The following is an 18,918-nucleotide window of genomic DNA, read 5'->3' on the forward strand; positions in this document are numbered from 1 at the left end:
CCATCTGCCTCTGTCTCCTGGGTGCCGGGATTAAAGGTGTGTTCCACCACTTCCTGGCCTCTATGGCTGTGGTTAACTTTGTACTCTGTTTTTCAGGCAAGCTTTATTAGATCATAAAATATCACCGCAAATAATGACAAAATGGAGATATTTCAATACTACATAGAATTCACTGCCTGTATATTTGTATGAAATGAAAGGACAGGACGTCTGGAAAGCAGTCCCAGAAACTCAGGGATGTAGGAGGGAATGAAGAGCAAAGCATGATGTGGATGTGCAGAGCAAATGTTTATAGACAGCAGAACCGTGAGGCAGCTTTTCAAAAATGTCTTGAGACAGAATGCACAACAATGCTTTTTCAGTTAAATAGACTTAGCCTATTAGGAGGGATTTGCATTATCCAGCAGGAAAATGAATTTTAAACTAATGGAAATTGTTGGTGAGGATACATGCTACAATCTTGAGGACAATCACTAGAATGCTAGAAGAATTTGCCGTTTCCAGCCAGGGAACATTGGGGGATAAAATGCAGCAATTAAAAAACAAAACAAAAACACTCAAAAGCAAGAAAGAAACAAAAAAGGGATCATAGACTGGGCAGGACAAATATAAGGAAAAAAAACACTAGTTTTAGCCTTAGATACTTAAATGTCTAAATTGAGAGAGACCACTAACAGAGGGAAGGGAGAAAGAAGGGTATTAAAATAAACTTGGGGGGCTGGAGAGATGGCTCAGCAGTTAAGAGCACTGGCTGCTTTTTCAGAGTTGTCATCTAAGTCTCTCTCGTAAAACTTTTATAATATGAATCATTTAAAAAAAGAGAGACCAAAGCAGTGTTTAAACAGAACGGACATTTTGGAAGAAAACAGGTCTGTGGGAAAAGTTTTTGAAAGAACTATAACTCTCCCCGTAGAGATGCTGTATTTCAAAACAAAATAGGATTTCAAATTAGAAAGCAGCAGATTCTTGAAAATAAAGTTGATAGCAGAAAGATTATACTAAAAAAGTTGAGGGAGCCACTTAAAAATAGTTTGGAACAGGAGATAGCAAATAAAGATGTCAACTCCAGAGGTACAAGTTCAGAAAATAGAAATTTCAGGACAAAAAAAAAAAAGCACACAGGGGTGGGGGTGTGACATCAAAGACAAACATTTCTCCAACTGGAAAGGCTTGGGTTCAGAGAGTGACTCACCACTGAGAGCCAGACACAGTTATACAATCAGAACCAAAGATCTCCATGCTTCCAGAGAAGAAAAGACAATGCCCAAACAGGACCTGAAACCAGACAGACCCTGGACCAAAGCTCTGGAAGCCAAGAGATGCAGAGTTGTTTTCAAATTTAAATCCTAAGCCCAGCAGAGGTCATGAGGGAGCAGAAAGGTTGAGTCAGGTGTAGACTAGAAGAAAGGATATGTGATAGGTAGGGTTTTAATTGGGGTGGGGGGTGATAGGGGAGGAAGGGAGGGAGAAGAGAACTGGGATTGTCATGTAATTCAATCTTGTTTGTAATTCAAATAAATAAATAAATAAATAAATAAATAAATAAATCCTAAGCCCAGAGGAGTGGAAATAGGTGAGCACATGTATTTTCAGAAATGCAGGATTTGAAAAAATAAATGTATTTCCCACCAGTAGTTTCTCAGAAAAAAAAAAAAAAAGGTAACAAAAGACTAGGAAAGGGGGCTTGGTAAAGGGCCTCAAAGAAGCACAGTCCGTAAATGACAAGGTGAATAATCAGCATATCAAAGAAAGCTACTGCAAAGGTCTGTGCCAGAAAATACACAGGATGCCAAAATAGAAGAAGATTGGGCAATTAAGGAAGAGTTCCAGTATGAAATGTTAATTGCTAAAGATCAGAGTAAAGGGGAAAACAACAGTAAACTCGGGAAAAAGAAAATTTATACAGAAGGGAAAATAGCCCCAGTATGGCATAAGCACAGCCTGGATTGAAAAACACTTATGAAATTCTAATATAAACAGTTTAGACCAGACCCATATGTTTTTGTCCATGTTGAGAAGAGAGAGAAGCTGGAAAAATAGCAAGAGGGCAGAATGCTTGCATTCAACTAGGAGGAATCTAAAGTTCAAAAAAATCTAAGGAAATTCAGGCAAATTATCAAAGATTGAAACCACGAAATGATCAGCTGAAAGAACTGGCAGTAGCTGCTGCTGCTGTGAAGTCAGGTCCGAGGTTGCTTGGGCTTGCTTTGTAGTTTTCCTTACAAGTTAGTGAGTGTATATTTTTGTGTGGCTGGTTGGTGTTTCTTTAGGATTTGTGTCGTTGTGTGTGCCAGCCCCTCTGTATGTCTGTGTGTGTCTCTTTTGCTTGCTCTCATTTTTTGGCACTGGGGATTGAAGTAGGGCCTGACAGAAACCTGGAAGTATTTGCTATGATGACAAATGTAAAAAAATTGAGACAGCCACTTACTTGTAAAATGATTTTTGTTAATGAATAAGAAGTAGACATTAACAAAGATCATTGGCTTTCATTTCAGTTGGGTTTTGCTTTATCTTGTTTGGGTTGGGGTTTATTACCATTTATTTTTCTCAGTTTAGAAATTCAGCCATTCATAATTTGAAAAGTCACCTTATTAAATAAACTGTATAATATGTATTCTAGGTGTGGCTTTAGCTGTTATTCTCTGTCAAACCCGACACATCAGTGACAGTGTTTTCTTGGAAGCTGCAAAGGTAAGATTTTAAATACTGCTGATTGTATTATGTATGGGTTATGGAGGTTAATGAATCTTAAAACCAGAGTGGGTTAAATATCCTTATGAATGAAAAGGAAGTTAGCAATCCATTGCTTTTTGTTTGTCTCTTTGTGTATTATGTTAATGGGTGTTTTATTTTGTTTTGGGGGGTTCAAGACAAGGGTTTCTCTGTGGCTTTGGAAGCTGTCCTGGAACTAGCTCTTGTAGACCAGGCTGGTCTCAAACTCACAAAGATCTACCTGCCTCTGCCTCCCGAATGCTGGAACTAAAGGCGTGTACCACCACAGCCCAGTTTATGTTAATGTTTTAAAATCATAACTTTTCAAATGTGTGATTATAAGCTGTGAGGCAATTCATATTTACCATTTGTACCTATGTCTCTTGTGTGTGTATGAAGGTGATATAGCACTCATGCTCTACCCTGTGTCTCATGTGATCTGTCATTTGAAGGTAACACTATGACAGGGTAGATTGTCACAACAAAGATAAACTGTAACTCCTTCCATATCCTTAATGGAGCACCCCACTTTGAGTAGGAATTCTGAAGAACTCACGTTAATGCTAATGCTGATGTCTATTTTCTTCTTAGTTGTTGTTATGCCCAGCTTTGTATTGGTAAACAGAACATATTAAGTCTTAGGTCGGATATTTATTTATTGCTCAACAGTGAACAGTGTTGTTTTGGATCTGTTGTGTTTTGGTGGGGCTTTTTGATGTTATTTTTTGAAACAGGCTCTCACTGTGTAGTGCTGGCTAGCCTAGAACTCACAGTGTGGACAGGGCTGGGGCTCAAACTCACAGGTTCACCTGCTTCTGGGTGCTGAGATTAAAAGTGTGTCCCACCATGCCTAGATAGATTAGCAGTATTGATTTCTATATTGGTTTAGTGTAGTCTTACAAGAAATAAAAATTCTGTTGTCTATGTTTTTTTTTTTTTGTTTCTCCAATGTTTTATTCATTTTACTAGATTTTTCTATTTAAACAAAATATGATGCTGGCTTCCTTTCAGGCACTGACAAGTCAGTTGACAGATGAAGAGTTAGCCCAAGGGAGGCTTTACCCATCACTCGCTAATATTCAGGAAGTTTCTGTTAACATAGCTATTAAAGTAAGTAATTGGTCCATCTTACATAAACTCTGATGCCATTTTCTTATCCTACTAATACAAGTGCCTTAGAAATAAGTTCCTAATGTTTGGAAGGAAATTTTATGTGATACATGTTCTGACGTTTTTGTTTTAAGAAGGGGGTGATACAGCCTGGTCTACTATGTCCTATATGACACAGTGAAGGAGACCTGCTCTGGGTTACTATAAGATTGTGAGCCTTGGCTTGTTGCACCCCTGCCCTGGGGAAGGGAGGGAATCTGCTGTCGCTTCAGAGGTTGACTTTCCTTTTTAAGAGAAAATGCTCAGGAAAACATGAGGAGCCTGCAACCCTGACCACCTTCTTATAACCCAGTGGCTGGAAAGTTCTGCATCAGGACAGGGCTATTTTCCTGTGTTCCCCAGTTTGCAGCCAGTTACTCCTACACACCTGCATGACCAAGCGGGCTTTTATCTAATGTCTTAATTCTAGCCATTTTTGTCTACATGTCTGTGGGGGAAATGCTAGTGTGAACTAGCACAAGATTGCATTCACTTTGGGAGCAACTTAATGTTTTAGCTGCCTGTTATTACCTACACTCTGAGGACGTCTCCCATCTTCCTTTCAAGAGTTTTGTTCCCCTTTTGATTGGAGTTTTCTTTCTTCTTTTTTTTTTTTGAGATTTTTATTTTATGTGTATGAGAGTTTTGACTACATGCATGTTAAATGTACCACATGATTGTGGTACCCAAGAACGCCAGAAGAGGGTATCATATCTCCTGAAACTGGAATTATAGGGCAGTTGTGAGTCACCATATGAGTGCTGGGAACTTGAATCCCCATCCTTGGCAAGAACATCAAGTATTCCTAACCACTGAACCATCTCTTCAGCCCAGAATTTCAAGTCTCTTTGTTATCTTATATTGTTATCTCAGTGGATGGACCTAAGAAATTTTAGTTCCCTGAACAGCATATCTCAAATGGGAAAATGCCTCACAATTGCATGGAATGCTTGCTGAAAGTCCAGGGCCCTAGGACGAGGCTTCGTTCCTGAGAGGCTGTGTAGATTTGGGGTGGAGCCCAGGGTTTGCATTTCCAAGTTCCCCAGTGATGCTGATGCTGTTGGTCTGAGGACTCTGATTAGCACTGGTGTGAACATCTGGGTCCCAACTGGATTGCCAGGAAGCTAAGTACTGTCCCGTGTACCCATCCGTATCTCTCATGTTGTAGGAAGGAGGAAATGTCTAGAACTAAGAACACAGGAAGTGTCCAGCAGGAGAACTTGCATGCACAAAGATTCACAAAAGAGCATGGTGTGGGGATCAGGACTCACTCTGAAGGCAGCAGACAGCACTTCAGGACAGTGTGGGGATATCTGCAGCTGTGCTTCTGGGTGTGTCTGCTTCCTTGTCAGTTCCCGTTCTTGTTTGGCACATACATATTTAGATTGGGTTTTGCTCTTTGGGGCAGTTCTGTTAGGAGGTAGTCATTTAAACAGCATGGCCCTTCAGCAGGGCTGTGGGAATGGTGGCTGGTATGTCACCTGCATGCAGATTAACCTCCTAGAACTTTGATTTGCTTGTTGAATTTAAAGAAATACTCATAATTCTTTTCTAATGCAAGAAAGGTGACCAGAACACATCCAAGTTATCATGAAATGGCAGATAATTTTTATTATGTCTTTCAAACTTGACATAGGTTAAAAAATATTTTAAAATGAGTCAAAATGGTATTTTTTTTTTGGAAAAAGAAAAGTGCCATTCTTCTATATTTGTGTCTCTGTATTGTAATGCTATTTTATTTCTCTGATAAGTGGACATTCAGAGCCTTAACAGTAATGGTGTTTATTTTCCAGGTTACAGAATACCTGTATGCTAATAAAATGGCTTTCCGATACCCAGAACCTGAAGACAAGGCCAAATATGTTAAAGAAAGAATATGGAGGAGTGATTATGTTTCCCTGCTGCCGGATGTGTATGATTGGCCAGAGTCTTCATTGAAGCCTCCTCAGATATCAGAATAGAAGCTTCCCCATTAAGATATTCCATGCTTCAGGGAATCACTATTTTTAGACAAAAAGATACTTTTCTCAGAGTTGCAGTGTCCTCTGTGTTTTATTCCTCTGCCCCACTTTGCTTGACTGTTTTTTTTTTTTTTTTTTTTTTTTCTGTGAATCTCTTTCATTAGGGACAGATATGTTGAATATACTGTTAATGCCCACCGTCCGCTCCTGAGAATGCTTTAGTTCTGATGGATGTCACCACTTGTGCTCTTGTTGGAGCTTTCCACGGTATTTTTGCTATTACATGAATGTATCTTTCCCTTTCACTCAGTTCTTCTAGGGCTGAGGATATGAGTACAAAATGTTGAGAAGAAGCCAAAATTTAACATAATCCCAAAGAAAAATTGTCAATACTTAAAGCTGTTCTTTTATATATTCTTCATTTTACTCTCATGCTCTGAAATCCCTTTGTAGTAGACAGATCTGGGAAATATGGAAAAAAAAATTTTCCAATTTCCTGGAACTAAATCAAGGCTAACTATAACATTCTAGAAGAGTGGGAGGAGCCACTGCTGCCTTTAGACAAGCTGAACAGTCATTTGCAACAGTGTACGAAAACCACTTTTATTTAATAAAAGTAATACCTTACATTTAATTGTTTCAGTTACATTATCTTATTGACCAAACAGAAACTTAGGTTTGTTGGTTATGAAAACAGTTTCATTGTCTTCACTTCTAGTTGAGGAAATCTTGTTTATCTAACTAACATCTTATGACTAATGTCATGTGATTTGGAAATCATATGTGAAGGATTTAACTACAGACTATACCTTTTTTCTGTCTGACATGTTCTTTATTTTGAGTAGTTAGGGATTCTCCTATGACACACTCCTTTGAATATTGGTAGTGACAATCTTTCTCTGCTGAGAATGGATAATAGAATTCCAAGCTTAGTGGCTATAGGTAAGATAGAATTAGACCAGGAAATGCCTTTTGATTTCTCGAGACAGGTCTCGTCTCACTGTGTATCCCTGGGTGTCCTGGAACTAACTCTATAGACCAGGCTGACCTGGAACTCTCAGAGATCTACTTGCAGAATGCTGGGATTAAAGGTGTGCACCACTACACCTGGCAGGAAATGCCATTTTTATCCCAGAAAGATGTTAAACGCTATATAAAGACATCAGTGTTCATGGGTCACATGTTGGGGATGCTGAAGGAACTCTGTAATGTTTGAGAAGTAGCAGTGTAGCTGTGATGTTTGCCTATCTAGATGCTTTTGGGGGGGAAAGCTTGTTTTTGTTTTGATACTGTAGCAAGCTGGCCTGGAATTCACTGTGTGTCCCTGGCTTGCTTCCCAGTGCTGAGATCATAGTTATGAACCACCATGCCCTCCTCAGAGACAGAATTTAAAAATGCTCACCCTGGAATGGTAGCAGCACAAAGCAATTCATAGGTGCATATTGCAGTGCATATTTTCACTCTGTAGGTGAAAAGGACCTTCTCTCTAGCGTTCTGCTTAAAGAGATTGATTTGAAATTCTGATATTAAGACTGCTTGGTATGCAGCAGACCTTCGGTTCAGTCCACAGAACCACCCCAAAAAGAATCAGGATTACAATGGCATTGCAATTTTAAGTATGTTTAGATATGGTGGTGAATTTAATGTCTGAGTAGTCAAAAGTCTGTTTAGTAAAATAAGTAAATCATAGTTGTTCCTTTACAGATGAATGGTTACGCAGGCATGGGTCAGCATTGAGGCAGTAGAACCTCAAGTTCAAAGCCAGACTGGACTACATAGTATATCCTGTCAAAAAAAAAAAAAAAAAAAAAAAAGAACCCACAAAATGAAAGCAAGACAGTCTTGTCTCCAAGACTTGACACTTAATTTTAATCCCAGGATTTATGTGGTGGAAAGAAAGAACCAACTTCCAGAAGTTGTCCTCTTGACACCCACCCCACACACAAATAAATGTAACAAAAAATATGAAATTGTTTTATGTTTTTGTTAACATGTATGTGAAATCTTAATTTTGAACATTACAGGTATAAAAATTGACAGTGTTTTGCTTAGTTTGTTAAAGTGGGGACATGCTGAATTAGATGTCTAGTACAGTTCACAGCAGCCATTCTTAAAGAGAAAATGTCAAAGTGAAATACAGCCTGCTTATAAATATCAATCACTGGATGTAAATATAGATGTTTTTACCTAAAAAATGGGGGGCCATGATGGCATTAAATTAAGGGGGAGAAATCTTTGGACCTTCCATAGGGAGTTTTGCCAAGCAAGAAGGTAATTACTTGGAAGCATGGTGGGGTTTTATACTCTGTAGAGAGGGGTTTCCAGTTATCAGTAGGAAAAGGGTCTCTTTTCTTTCTTTCCATTGTGAAACGAAGTGTATAACTCTGTGAGGGTAAAGCTGATAGATATATATATATAGATGATAATGCTAAGTTTTAAGAGTTTCATCAACATTTTCCAAGGATGGCTTCTTAACTAGAAATTTGCCTCAGAATCACTGTGAACCTTTTAATGAAGATTACCCCTCATCCCCACCTTCAGACCCCTAAATGACCTCCTAGGGAGAGAGCCTGGCAGGTGTATTTTCAGCAGCAGCCATGGCACCTCTTTCTCAGAATCACTGCCTTACTGTGGGACATCGGTGTCATCTGGATGGTTGGCTCCATGCTGCTGTTGAAGTTTCAGGATGGGGTCCATGACATCACGTTCCTTCTTTTAAAAACTTATTTTTTTATTAAATTATTTTTATACAGTATACTTTGATCCTATTTCTCCTCCCCCTGAATCCTCCCAGATCTTCCCCACCTCCTGACCCACTTCATGCTCTATCTCGGCTTCTTTCTCAACAATTAAATAGAGAGAGAGGAATGGCATGTCACTGGGTATGTCTACACACTCTAGGGCAGTCCCCACGCTAACACAGAAGACTCATGTTTTTCATCTGGGTGTGTGCTTTTGTTTGGTTGTTTAGTTGGTTGGTTGCTTTGTTTTTTGTCTTACTGTTTGGTTGTTGAGGTTTCCCATTTCTGATGATCTCACTGGTGCCCATGTTGTTGGTGCCGAGAACTGGCTGGTGGTTTTGCATCGAGTACCATATGTCGCACTCCCTTTTATGTTTAGTGCTCAGACACTATATGCTTCTATATATATGAAAAGGGTCAACTGAAATTTTACAGAATGGCCTTTAGTTGATTTTCTTGTAGTTGATGCAGGATTTTTTTTGAAGTTAATAAGGAAACTCTAGATATATTTTTTTCTGAAAACATAATCTCAAATACTCAATTAAGAACATGAAATCTTGTGACCAGTTTGTGTCTATGAAACAGGACCTGTCCAATGGCTACTTGTGGGGTGGTTTTCTTCTCTGTGGAAGGACTTGCTGGTCCTCTGACTTTTCTCTAAATTACCGGCTTTTGGAGAAGAGGTTTTACAAAGTTACTGATGGAATCCGACTGATGTATTAAGGAGTGCAGAGTGGAGAGCATCCGTCATTGTTCTCACAGGGATGGTGACAGAGTGCAAAGAGCCTTCCTTGCCTTTGGGGAAAGTACAGATGTCCCTGTGGTGTTGTGTTTGGTCTTTATTAAAGTGTCCATGTTCTCAAGTTTGCCTAAACAGAACCAACCGTGGAGACCATCTGCCATGCTTAAGAACATTACTACAAATCTCAAAGCTCCTAACTGGGATTCCATTCCCAGAGGAACCCTGCAGGAATGGCAGCAGCATCCTGTTTCCATTCAATACAAACTCCTGTGCAGACACTGCTGACCACACACGTGGGACATGTCTGTTAGAACATGTCTGCTATCAACCAGTGTGATGTGCACTTTGCACACAATGTTAAAACGAGACTCAGTAGCCACGTGTGCTGCGAGCCTCATCCCCACACTTGGGAAGTAGAAGCAAAAGGATCAGGAGTTAAAAGCCAGACTCAATTACAGATGGAAATCAAGGCCAGCCTGGGTTATATGAGAACCTGCCTCAAAAACTAAAACCCTCTAAAGATATGCTGGCATTACACTCTAAATATTTTAAATATTCAAGATAATTCAGCAATAGAAAACCATCTCATCTGAAGTCAAATGTCTTAATATGTGCTGGAGGAAAGAGAACTGGGTTTTTGTTTTTCTTTCAAATTTCAAGATGTTCAGATAGTCCAAAGTGGGGCGTGGCTTGTGGAACTCTCTAATCTTTACTGGGACTTAAAGTAGTGCTTAGGTTTTAAAGCAATTTCTCTCTCTCTCTCTCTCTCTCTCTCTCTCTCTCTCTCTCTCTCTCTCTCTCTCTCTCCTTTTTTTCTTTATTGAGATAGGGTTTCTCTGTGTAACCCTGGCTGTCCTAGAACTCACTCTATAGGCCAGACTGGTCTCGAACTCACAGAGATCTGCCTGCCTTTGCCTCCCAAGTGCTGGGACTAAAGGCGTGTGCCACCACTGCCCAGCTTAAATCAGTTTCTTAAAGAAAATTGTGTCCCTCCAAGAGAAAAGGAAATGCATAGTTTGTGTTACTTGAATGTTTAATTTTACCTTATGTGTTTTCAGGAAGGCCCAGGCTAGCACATGTGTCAAGTATATCTTCGGCTAGGTGATACTTCCCCAATAACTGAACTCTCTTTCTTCCAAGTTAAAAATGTATGTGCAAATTTGCTACTTTAGACATTATTCCTACCTTCCATACCCTATTTAATAAGTCTTAGACTCCGAGACATGTTTCTTTATTCCTCCATTTTCAAAACCTTCTTTTTTTCCTACTTTCACTTGACTTTTTTATTTCTGTTTTGTTGTTTTTGAGGAAGGGCCATTGTAGCCTAGTCAAGCCTTACACTTGTGACTTAGCCTCCCCCATGCCAGAATAGTCTGCACACATTCTAGAAACAGTATTTTCCCTTTCCTAACTGAGTAGTTCTAGAAAATCATTGATTCTCATGTGGTCATTTAATTGTCACTATTGCACTTCATAGAGAGTTGGCAAGTCATGACAGACTAACTTGTGTGGCTGTGCCTGCCCTGTGTCAGGCGTTCAAAACATCTTGTACATTTACACTGGAGCACTCTGTTTCTGACCCTGTATTACAAAGACAGAGTCATAGGGAAGTTAAGGAGCTCATGGTGAACAGCCGAGCTGGGACTCAGCTGTCAATGAAGGGCTGGCTGACCTCTGCAGCCAATTTTATCTGAGTGAAAATTCTTCACCTACTTGTACAAGGTTAGTTTTGAGTCCTCTTGAATGCATTTTACCAGTTCGTGTGTTTTTGGGTTTTTTTCCCCCTTGTTCCTACTTAACAACTCAAATACACTACAAACCTCTTATTTGTTAAGGATTGGATGTGTATATTAAAGTTTTTTGTTTTGAATTTGATAGATTATACCAAAGATTCTCAATAGGGAGTTCACTAACAACTCTTGATTTAGTATTATCCATAGAACCACCAGCTTCTATCACTTTTGGCAATCAGTGTCAGTAGCACTCACTTGTCATTCACTTTGAGAATCTGTTCCTGTCCGTGTGCACCTGGAACATAGACTCTAAATAACATTATTGTATTATGTGCACACACAACTTCCGTGAAGGAGGGATATATGTGGAATAAGGAATTTCTGGAAAGCCATGTGTGCTAAACATTTGACAAAATTTCTACCCCGTGTTTTTTTTATTGTACTTTGCCTAATAAGCTTTCAAATCACCAGAAAGTAGAACTGTGTTTTTTACACTTGATGCTGTTCCATCCCCTTCAGCAATATCACCGGCATCAATCGCTGACTTGGAGAAAGCACACATTTCACGTCATCACTTAGCCTTTCTTACCTTTGTGTTAAGCTAAAATAATGGGATGACAAGTCTTGTGGTGATTCCCTGATGGGAAAACCAAGGAGAATGCTCTGTGTAGAATATATCATGCTGTGTTGACCTCTTACAGACAGTCCTGAGACTGGTATTAAAACTTGATAGTTATATGAACTATATTTTTCCTTTTGTGATATATTATTACTTGTAATGAAATGTGTTCTTATATTTTCTTAGTAAAAATTTTTCTTATGCATAAAATGGCTGTGACCTTGTTTTTTATTAATTAAATTTATTCATTTATTTTACATCCCAATTGCAGTTTCCCTTCCCTGGTCCCTTCCAATCCCTTCTCCCCTTCCCCATTCACTCCTCTGTTTCTGTTCAGAAAAGGGAAGGCTTCCCATGGGTATCAACAAAACATGGCCTATCAAGTTGCTGTAGGACTAAGCTCTTTCCATTGTATTAAGGCTGGGCAAGACAACCAGTATGAGGAATAGATTCCCAAAAGCCATCCAAAGCATTAGGAACAGCCCCTGCTTCAATTGCTAGGAGTTCCACAAGCAGACCAAGCTATACAACTGGGTGACCTTGTTTTTAAAGAGTGTATAGGATACCTTTAAAACTTGGTATTATTGTGAGTCCCTCCTTTCCTCCCCTCTCTTCCTAAACAAATTCCTCCTTGGGAATTTGTTAAGCTTAAATCCACACACAGAACACTACTTATGCCCCTCATCTTTGACCTTTATTTTCTAGTGTTCCATCCCCTATTCTTTGTATCTCGCAATTTAACTTAATTGCAATGGCAAAGGAGAACCCCTTGCCAACACTTTTAGAAAAGTATGATGATTTATTGATGGAGGAGGTGCATGCTGTAATAGGTAGCACCCACCCAATGCAGCGCTGTTCTAGGTATCAGGCAAAATAATTCATTTAAACTTCCTAACACTTAGGGGCCTCAATACTAATAATTTCCCTATTTACAGATGCAAAATCTGGCACAGTGGGGTCAGGTATGTGAGATGGTAATGGCAAGATTCAAACCTCCCCCGTTATAGTCTGGTGGAATTTCAGTCTCCTTTAAGCTGTACTCTCCAGATGGAATCGCTGACCAGTGCATCGAAGCATGACTACAGAACCTGTCACTGTCACTGTTCAAAACCACCAACTTTAAGAAACCCTTCCTGTTGCCTGCCATGTCCCTGTCCAGTGAACTTCTGATACCCATTCCTTCAGATTGCTGACATCCTCCTGCACCTTCATGCTTAGCAGATACCTGGCTTCCATCTCACAGAGAAGGAGAATGATCGGAAGAGGGTGCCCTGGGCCTCTGTTGCCATCATTCCTACTGCCTAGAGGTCATCTAGGCTTGTGTTCTGTTGCATCTAAATCATTACAAGGCCACACTGATCAGAATGGAACCAGATAAAGCAGGAGCACTTCATCTGTACCTAGGTAAAACACAGGCAGCGATTGCTGAGACCACAAAATCAGCGATTGCTGATTCTTGGCAGACATAGTTTGGGAAACTAACTGTTCTAGAAATGTCTGTGGTTCCTGACACCCCAATCCTGAGTGAATCTCTACTTCAGTGGTCCTGCAAGTTCACCTAACCAGATCCACAGCTTACAAGAGGTAGTTATTCATTTTTTAAAATTTGTTTATAGAGTCTGTGGATCAAGCCCTCATGCATGCTAGGCAAGCATTCTGAGCTCAGCTCGGAGAGTACTAACTTAAGACACCCATATTTCCCTGCAGTATACATACTCCTTCACAGGAATAAGCAGTGTGGAGAGCTGCATGTGCATTCCTGGAGACTTTTGGCTAGAAGACACAACCTACACACACACACACACACACACACACACACACACACACACACACACACACCCCTAAACAAACAAAAACACCAGAACCATGTGCTCTTTGGGCTCATTTCTTCTCGGTCCAGGAGCTTGGTGCCCTCTGTCCTCCCTCTGCCATTCACTAGCACCAGGATGCAAACATCCTTCTACTTCCCTCATCCTGAAAGTAGTGTTGGGGGGGGCGCTCTTGGATCCTCTTCCTCTCAGGCTGTTGGTCCAAAACAAAACTCAGCAGAGGAATTTTGAACTAACTTCTTCCTGGCCTCAGGTCTCACTGTCCAGTCTTTGGCAGTTCTGGCAATTGAACCCAGGGCCTCGCCCATGCCAAGCAAATGCTTCACCACAGAGCTACAGCACCATTCCTCCCTCTAAGCTACAGCAGTCTGCCTCTGCTTTGCCTTGTACCACTCCATCCAGATCTTCCACCCACCCCATACTCACAGATCTTCCCATTACTAATCAAAGCCCAAATTAAAATTTTCATCATCCCACAGGCATGCATACAGGTAATTTCTTCTGGCTTTTATATTTGTTTTGGCCGGAGCAGGGGCAGGAAGACGTTATGTCCAAGTTACAGGGCAGGTACAGGAAGAATGCCAGGGACTTGCCAGGCTTGACCCAGAGGCACATTTGTTTACATTTTGCTTCATCATTCTTTCCCTCTTCCTCCTTTGTTGCTTTGTACACATAAAGGTTACTTTCTGAATGGCTGAGAGTGGGTTACAGGCATGATGTTCCTTTACCCCAGGCTACACACTGGACCTCAAGAGCAACCTCCACTCTCACCACACCTCTGCCTGGAACGCTGAGTTCACAGCATCTGCACCTACTTCAGCGTTCACCCATATCACTTCAGGAGGACTTTCTCTGACTCACCCTCTAATAACTGCAGCCGAGACGCCCCAGCACCCCCCCTAATTTTCCCCACTATCTGATACAGTGATACTTATTCCATTATTTGTCTCCTTGCAACCTAGTAAGACTGCTGTGAATACAAGGCTCTTTTCTTTCATGTTTACAAAAATACCCAAGTTTCTCCCACAGTGCTCTCCCAACAATCTCCTGACCTCTGGTGTGTGCGGACTTCCCTTCACCCCCAAGCAAGCAATACTGCAGCCCACAGGATCTCAGTTTCAATTCTTTCACTGTCTATCTGAAGACTCTGGTGTGGCCACCATGAGAATGCCTTCATGCTGGATTATAAACCACAAATGATACACTTTGAAATCATCTTCCCTTTGAACTTGGAAAACAAGCTCCCTTTGGACTCTCTCAGCCAACAACTTCAACAGGCAGAGTATGGCAGGCCCTCTCCTGACAGTCAAGACTGACTCTTCTTAAGGGCAACGTCAGTTCATGACCTTCCAGTGGTCATGCGGAACGGAATTGTATTTCCATCTAAGGTGATTTCCTATCCAAACACTCCTTCCTTACCTGTCTCCTCTCACAGCCTTTCTGGCTCCTTCCCCACTCTGAACAAACATTTCTCCTAATATGTTACTTGCATGATTAACTTTATCTTATGTGTCTCTTGGAAGGCCCAGGCTAGCACAGGAGATGATTTCTGAATATGTGTCTGCAGATAAAATCGCCAGGCGTTGGTGGCACAGGCCTTTAATCTCAGTACTTGGGAGGCAGAGGCAGGCAGATCTCTCTGAGTTTGAGGCCAGACTGGTCTACAGAGCGAGTTCCAGGACAGGCTTCAAAAACAATACAGAGAAACCCTGTCTTGAAAAACCAAAAACAAAGAAACAAAAAAACCCCACTAAAATGCATATATATATATATATATATATATATATATATATTTATGCATATATTATATATGTGTGTGCATGTGTATATATACATATATATGCATTAACACAAGTATAGAATTGCAGTGTGTACAAGTCAGCTAAAGATAATTTTCTTTTTTATGTTTGAGCAGGTAAATGGCATCTGTCACCTTTAACCATTTTGCTTTACATGAAAAATCATTTATAATCCAATTAGTTCCATGGAAACACACACAAAAACACCCCCTCAAAACAATTTAAAAAAAACAAGCAGATGCAGACAATACATGAACATACTTATACATACAGACTGATTAAGAAAAAACAAAGAGTGGTCTGTGCTGCCTAAAAGGGCCATGGTGACATCTCTGCCCCTGCTACTGCTGAGGACCATGTCTGGGTCCATGGCCCATGTTGGCACCAAAGGCCACACAGATGCCCAGGTTTTGGGCCACTACCTGTGGCCATGTTGAAGTCCAAAGGACGTACTGCTGCCAGGGGTCATGCTGGCTTGAGTGGCCTGTGCTGCCACCTGGGGCCTGAGCTTCTGCCAAGAGCCCTGTTATTAGGGTCCATGGCTGTAACACAGCCAGGTTCTCTGTTGATGTCTGTAGCTCCTATTACCACCAAAGGCTGTGCAAATGACCAGGGTCTGGGCCGACACCTAAGGCTATGTTGGTGTTTGAGGGTTATGCTGCCACTGGGGCCATACAGATGAAATGACTTATGTCACCTGGGGCTATGGTGATATTCAGGCCAAATTGTGGCTGGGGGCCATGTCTGAGTCCATGGCTCTACTGCAGCCAGAGTCTGTGTTGATGTCCATGGCTCCTGTTACTATTGAAGGCTATGTGAATGCCCAGGATCTAGGCTTCCATGTGGGGCCATGTTGGAGTATAGGGACTACAATGTTGTTGAGCCCATGCTGACCTGAGAGGTCTCTGATGTCACCCTGGGTCATGCTTTTTTTGGCCATGTCTGGGTCCATGGTACTGCTGCAGCTGAGGTCTGTGTTGATGTCCCTTGCCCATGTGACCACAGGGGCCCATGTGAACCATGTGTTGAAGTATGAGGGCCGTGCTGAGCTTGCCCCACCCCTCACTCAACCTGGGAGAGCCCCCCCAACCAGAGAGCTGACCCCTCACGGGCCTTGGGACAGTAGCTCCATGACCCTAGCACAAGAGAGCTGCCCCTCCCACTTGGGAAAGCTGGCCCCACCCCTCACTGTGGGAGAGCTGTCTTTGCCCCTGCCTGAGGGTGTGGCCCAAGCAGCCTGGCTTGACCAACTCAGCTACCACCTAGGCACATATCCAGGGCTTTGAGTTGGCATACCCCAATGTCTATCCATCTATGACTTGTTAGAGCACGTGAAGACAGTAGTCTTGCAGAGACATGGCCACAGGATCTGGGCAAGAGCAGGGTATCCAAGACGAGTTTTGGTGAGGGTCCAATATTGATGGTGTACCATAAGTCAGAGGCCTTGAACCTGGCATTAAACAATGAACCTTTGCAAGTAAAGCTGCTTGACACACAGCAGCTCCCAATGCCACTAAGACAAATGAAGGAGTGATGAAGAGGCGGGAAAGATGGAGGAGTGAAGTGGTTTCTGTTTTTTTTTTTGCTCTTTTTATGAATGTTTTTAATTAATATCTTTATTTGCATTTTAAATATTTTTACTTTTATTTATTTTTTTAATTTTAAAATTAAATTTTTATTTAATTTTTTTACTTTTTATTTAAATTTTCTTTTAGAGGGATGCTACAAGGGTGAAGGGCAGATATGAAGGGACTGGGAAATGAGTGGGATTGGGGTGAAATTCCCAAAGAATCAATAGAAAAAAGACAGAAAAGAAACACCAAAGATTCTGTAACCTTCATTTAGATTCATCACTTATCAGTTTTATCTATTTTCTTTATAGCACTGAGCAACCCTAACCTTCAGTCTATATTTCCAACGGTAAGTCCTTTCTAAGAAATGAATCCTAAGGACACAGAGTCTAACTTGATCTTTAAGGCTCAAGGAGAAACCAAGTGAAAGTATAAAAGTCAAAATGGGAAGCTCATCCTACAGACTTAAAGTACCTGTGAGGTATGCCCTCACAAATAGACATGCCTTTCTCAAAATCATTTTAGACCAAACATATACTTTTAAATTTTAGAGTGAAACTAAACCATGTATGCTTGTATATCTAAAAGGAAAAGGAAAGAAATAAGTAAGTATAGATTCCTGGATCAAACAGTCCATCCAGTTGCCAACCTGGGATAGTTCCATTCGTGGGTCAGGAATTGCTGGCCCATCCAAGATAGTCACTACTGGACAATGATATCATTCCCTGTAGCTTCAGAGTCTATTTTTACATGGTCCATCTAGTGTAAAGCTGGAGAACTGATCAGAATTCCCCCACCTGGATATATACCACTGTCTGTCTAGTGCAAAGTTTAAGGACAGACACACAGAGCAGCTGAGGTTTTACCAAAGTTGAGTGACAACTCCTAGAGGCTAAATTTACTTATGCTAGCCTTAAAAGTTATGGAAGTTCTTCAAAACATCATTTAGCAAGACTCCAGAATTAAAGATGGGAGACTAGAGTCTCACAAGGAGAAAAGTTAGAGGCTGCTATACAGCACTGAGGAGGGGAAGTAAGTAAGTAGAGTTGTCCTTGAAGAGATTTATAAAGCAGACCAGTAAATCGGCAGTGAGGAGGAGGAGTTCCCTTTGCTGAGGCTTTTAGCTTGGTGGAGAGAAAGCAAGAGTACCAACAACCACCTTGAGTAAATAGGAAAAGAATAGTGTGTCTAAGATTTAGGATCAAGAGATCGTATAAACAACCATTCCTAACAGGTTTCAGATCCAGAATGTGCAGCTTTGGGGGATAGATTTGGATTTATCCCACACATTAACAGGAAGGGGATCAAGACTGCAAGTGATCCACTCTCATGCATGCCTTCCAGGAAGAGCCAATAAAGTTCCTTCTAATCTAAAAATGGACATTGACTAAAATCAAAGAGATTTCTACCTTTGGTGCCAGTGCCACACATCAAACACTAAGTAGATCTCCAGAAAACAAGAACGAGAACAAGACAACATGGAAGCCACTGTTAGTTTTCTAGCTTCATTTCTGCTTCTGTGAGAAAAGATAATCCCTAAATAGCAAACTGATACGTGAGCATGCCTTTAATCCCAGAGGCTGACACAGATAGTTCTCGGAGAGTTCGAGGTCAGTGTGGTCTAGATAGCCAGTTCAAACCTAGACAGGGCGACATAGTGAGCCTGTCTCAAAAACCAAACAAACAAAATTCTTAAATATTGTCAGAGGGCCAGGAGGAGCGTAATTATGCTGATCATAAACTCCTATGCCAAGTGTTTTCCTCTCAAGGAACAAGCTTACACCTTCAGGTTTTGCGGTTGAAAGTTTTATTCCAACCCAAGACTAAAAACTATACAAGCGCATGTATGTACAGCACATCAGGGAAAACAATCCTGTCTGGGAAAACAGGACACAAAAATCAAACCAAACGCGGAAGAGCAAACATTTTCCCTTTGGAGTCAGCAGCTCCGGGCCAGCACGCGTCGCAGCCACCGTTACAGTCACTTGGAAGTGGGTGGGGACCCGCGACCCTCTCGGGGCGATTGCAACCGGGCGGGGCGAACGCCTCGGAGCGCGGACCT

At 41.2% G+C, this 18,918-nt stretch overlaps 1 protein-coding gene across 3 annotated transcripts in view; it reads left to right on the top strand.

The window, feature by feature from the left end:
* The window catches only part of Me2 (malic enzyme 2), a 45,889-nt gene extending 38,253 nt beyond the window's left edge, over window positions 1-7,636 (top strand). For all 3 annotated transcript variants that reach the window (XM_027397876.2, XM_035440065.1, XM_027397875.2), the window contains exons 14-16: window positions 2,621-2,691; window positions 3,724-3,822; window positions 5,655-7,636. In XM_027397876.2, coding sequence (XP_027253677.1) covers window positions 2,621-2,691; window positions 3,724-3,822; window positions 5,655-5,822 — 338 coding nt within the window. In that variant the 3' untranslated portion in view covers window positions 5,823-7,636. The remainder of the gene's footprint in view (window positions 1-2,620; window positions 2,692-3,723; window positions 3,823-5,654) is intronic.
* The last annotated feature ends 11,282 nt before the right edge of the window (window positions 7,637-18,918 follow it).

The sequence above is a fragment of the Cricetulus griseus genome, chromosome 2 (assembly GCF_003668045.3).
Source record: "Cricetulus griseus strain 17A/GY chromosome 2, alternate assembly CriGri-PICRH-1.0, whole genome shotgun sequence".
NCBI lineage: Eukaryota > Metazoa > Chordata > Mammalia > Rodentia > Cricetidae > Cricetulus > Cricetulus griseus.